This window comes from Apis dorsata, unplaced genomic scaffold, assembly GCF_000469605.1.
Source record: "Apis dorsata unplaced genomic scaffold, Apis dorsata 1.3 scaffold_69, whole genome shotgun sequence".
NCBI classification, from domain to species: domain Eukaryota; kingdom Metazoa; phylum Arthropoda; class Insecta; order Hymenoptera; family Apidae; genus Apis; species Apis dorsata.
The window spans coordinates 102,006-105,631 of NW_006263367.1; the positions used below are offsets into that span (position 1 = coordinate 102,006).

The 3,626-nt window shown below is 21.3% G+C and overlaps 2 protein-coding genes across 2 annotated transcripts in view; both read right to left on the reverse strand.

The window, feature by feature from the left end:
- The window catches only part of LOC102671694 (odorant receptor 4-like), a 3,791-nt gene extending 1,180 nt beyond the window's left edge, over positions 1–2,611 (reverse strand). The window contains exons 1-5 of the mRNA XM_031515441.1: positions 2,411–2,611; positions 1,799–2,051; positions 962–1,065; positions 258–578; positions 1–66 (exon numbers count right to left, since the gene is read on the reverse strand). Coding sequence (XP_031371301.1) covers positions 1–66; positions 258–578; positions 962–1,065; positions 1,799–2,051; positions 2,411–2,605 — 939 coding nt within the window. The 5' untranslated portion in view covers positions 2,606–2,611. The remainder of the gene's footprint in view (positions 67–257; positions 579–961; positions 1,066–1,798; positions 2,052–2,410) is intronic.
- An 815-nt stretch (positions 2,612–3,426) lies between these two features.
- Positions 3,427–3,626, reverse strand: part of LOC102671564 (odorant receptor 13a-like) — a 3,860-nt gene continuing 3,660 nt past the window's right edge. The window contains exon 6 of the mRNA XM_006610122.2: positions 3,427–3,601. Coding sequence (XP_006610185.2) covers positions 3,539–3,601 — 63 coding nt within the window. The 3' untranslated portion in view covers positions 3,427–3,538. The remainder of the gene's footprint in view (positions 3,602–3,626) is intronic.

A 3,626-nucleotide genomic window follows, 5' to 3' on the forward strand; every position in this document is an offset into this window, starting at 1 on the left:
CAATAAAAATATCGAGCCATTTAACAAAAAGACAAAAATGAAGCGTCTGGCAAAAGAAGCAGTAGCCTAAAAGAAAAAAAAAAATATTAAACAGAAAAACGTGTTTTTATTTGTAAATAAATATAATGCTTTTTTATATATTTTTCAATAATACTTTAATAGAAATAAAAACAATTACTTGTATTTTTTCTTTTATTTTAATTATTTAAAGAATTATCGAATATTTGATAAAAATAAAGTAATGTTAAAGTACTAACCACTAATACTTGATATCCGAACAGACAAATTAATACACTAAATACTAACACTTGTTCAAGTGTAATTGTGGTATACACGTTCTCAAGATTTTGATAGAAGTCGATTAATGTTTGATGATGTTGAACACATTTTTTAAATTTCTCGTAAAATTTGTGCATCTGTTTTGATAATATCGATTGTGAATTCTCGTATTCTATGTCACATAGTTTCGTAAACCTGTATCGAAGTATGCGAAATTGACCAGCCAAATGTATGGCCATTATGCAGAAAATATTATCGAAACAAAAAGTAGAGATTCCAACATAATACACACACATTGCCTAAAAAATGACAATTAATTTTCTTTATTATATAAAAAAAACAAAATCAATATAGAGAGATTTATTTAATATTATTCAAAAATTACTTATATAAAATATTGATAATATTGATTAAGAAATAAATCATAGTTATTTTTATTAATATTATTATTATAAAAGAAAAATTTATTATTTACTTTTTAAAAAAGAAATATACTAGGTTTTTTAATAGAAAAAATTTTATTTATTTATGTATAAAAATTTATAGTAAAATTTAAAATATTTATTTTTTTATTATAAAAGAAAATATTATAGAAATTTTAATTATTTTTTTTTAATTTTCTTTTTAATTTTAATTGAAATTTATTGATAATTAAAACAATAATAATATAAATTTAAATTACTTGTATAAGAAATATTATTTCGTAATAAGGCGTCTTTGATACTGGTAAATTTATCCACATATTGAACGGAAGCATTCTTTCGGATTCATTTTTTCCATTTTGTACTGTAACAAATATAAAAACTGTTTGCTTTTTTTTGTAGGATGGAAAAATCAATTCTAGAGACTAAAACAAATATAAAAGTTGATTTATAAAAAATTTCTAAATTTGAGACTTATTTATTATATTGTAAGTAATTTAAATTTCTATTGATTTAAAATGAAAAAAAGAGCAAGATGTTGACGACAAAGATAGAGGAGATTAATTTTAATGTTTGCTTTGTTGCAAGTTTTAATTCCTTATAATAATAAATGAGCATTCGACGTTTTTGGATATTAACTTTTATATTTGTTTCTCTAGGATCTATCTTGCAAAGATGTCCCTTGAATATAATATTCTATGTATATTAAATATAAAATATATAAAAATTAAAGTACATTAAGCATAAATAAATTTTAATTAAAAATAATTATAAAGAAGTTTAATTCAAATTTTTTCAAATTTGCTATTATTTTCTGTTGTCAAATTTCATACAATTTTAAAGTATATAATTTTTAGTTTATCATAAAAATAACAATATAATAAATTTATTTTATTTGTATAGTAAAGATTAATAAACTTTGCAATTTTGTTTTTTAATTTCATTGTATTGTTTTTTAATTTAATGAAAATTGTTTAATAAAAAAAATATAATGATAAATATACTATATTTATGTTTGTCTATTTTGGAATATATAAAATTTATTAATCAAGTCAATATTTAATAATTTTAATTAATAATTTTAATTAATAACTTACCAATGAATGGTATCATTAGATAACATATCATGGCACATATAGCCATGGTGGTAACAGAAGAGATGAAAAAAGTGCAAGTTTTTCTGCAATCATCTAAAATTTTTTTCTCACGATGATCGTAGTTAAGATTCCAAAAGTTTTGTTGCATGTACACAATTAGATTTAAAAACTTTTTCTTATACATTAATATGATGCATATTTTGGCCAAACCCATTATCATAGTTATGTTATTCGTTGTGGCATAAAGAATGTCCTAGAATGAGTTGATTTTAAATGAGTAAATAATATAAAATAATATAAATTATAAAATATATTTAAAATAAATTATTAAAACAATTTAAATATTTCTTTTTTTATTCGTACTCATATTTTCGTTAAAATCTTTTTAAAATAATAATCATTACTATTATTCAAAATCCATTAATAATTTTTTAACAAAATTTCATTTCCAAATCTTTGATATTAAAAAACTAAAAACGAAAGATTTGGTTTAAGATTCTAATAAATTCCAATCATTTCTTCATTCTTAAATTTTTAAAAAATTAAAATTCTTTACATAATAATCTAAAATTTCTCAAATTTCGTTCATTTAAAAGTTATGAACATACTCACGCCGTTGTACAACAATGTGAAATACAAATCTCTGCCATTAATGATTATACCAGACAACAAGATCGAAGTTGTGTAGCCGAGCAACATCTTCATCCAACGTTGTTCACTAGGATTATCAGATATCCAGACTCCAACATTCTTTAAGAAAAATGTCGACAAATTCATCGATATATCTAACTGCCTTTCCGTTTGCATGATGACTGATCATACATCGTCCCACGCGTAATATTAAACGAGTATAAACCACAATAATAATTAATAATTTAATAGGAATTGGTGACTTGTCTATTCCTTTTATTTTCATCGTTCTTGCATGCGTTTTGTATTTGCCTCAATTCTTGTTCCTTTCTTTTCGACGAAAACATCCCAAATGATACGGAGTCAAGAGAAATGATTGTCACACTTTATGTTGTATTATTAATGGGACACGTAACATGAATTATAGCGTTGTAGATTATACTTGAAACTTTTTGATTATGAACTATGTGTATGATAGTAAGGCGTTAGATATTATTCGGATTTTATAAAAAGATAATAGTGAAATGGAGTATTGTTGCTGCAAAGTGGAAGAAAATACAAAGAGGATAGAAAGAGTAAATGTAGAAATTATTATTTCGTATCTGGTGGAAAAGAATCGTAAGTAAAAGTCTGGATAATTATATTTTTGTATTTTATTGAAAAAGCAATATGAAATATTTATTATGTCTTTTTATTAGTTATTAAATATAATTATCTATTTAAATTTATATTCATAATGATTTGATATTTAATTAAATAAAATAAATAAAAGTTTAATAGTTAATAAATAAATTTTGTTTATTTCTGGAAGAAATTATAAAATATTGATTTATTAAAAAATTCTTTGATTGAAATAAATTGGATCTTTATCTGTAATTGATTCATTGATTAATTATACATATTTTTGTTTGGTATTTTTTGGATACTTAACATAATAGGATATTTTTTATTTATATTCTTTATTTAAAAAAAATATATATTTACATACAAGTCTACAATTTAATAATGATTATTTATTATTTCAAAAAATTATCCTTTTATCTTTATTCCTTTATTAATGGAATATACAATATTTAATCTGAAACTGTTTGTTAATGAATCGTTGGAAATTTATGAGCTATTTTCTATGCGATTACTCAGTAATGTGAAATACGATAATGCTGTACTCAAAATCTGTAATATGTAAAAAAAAAAAAAA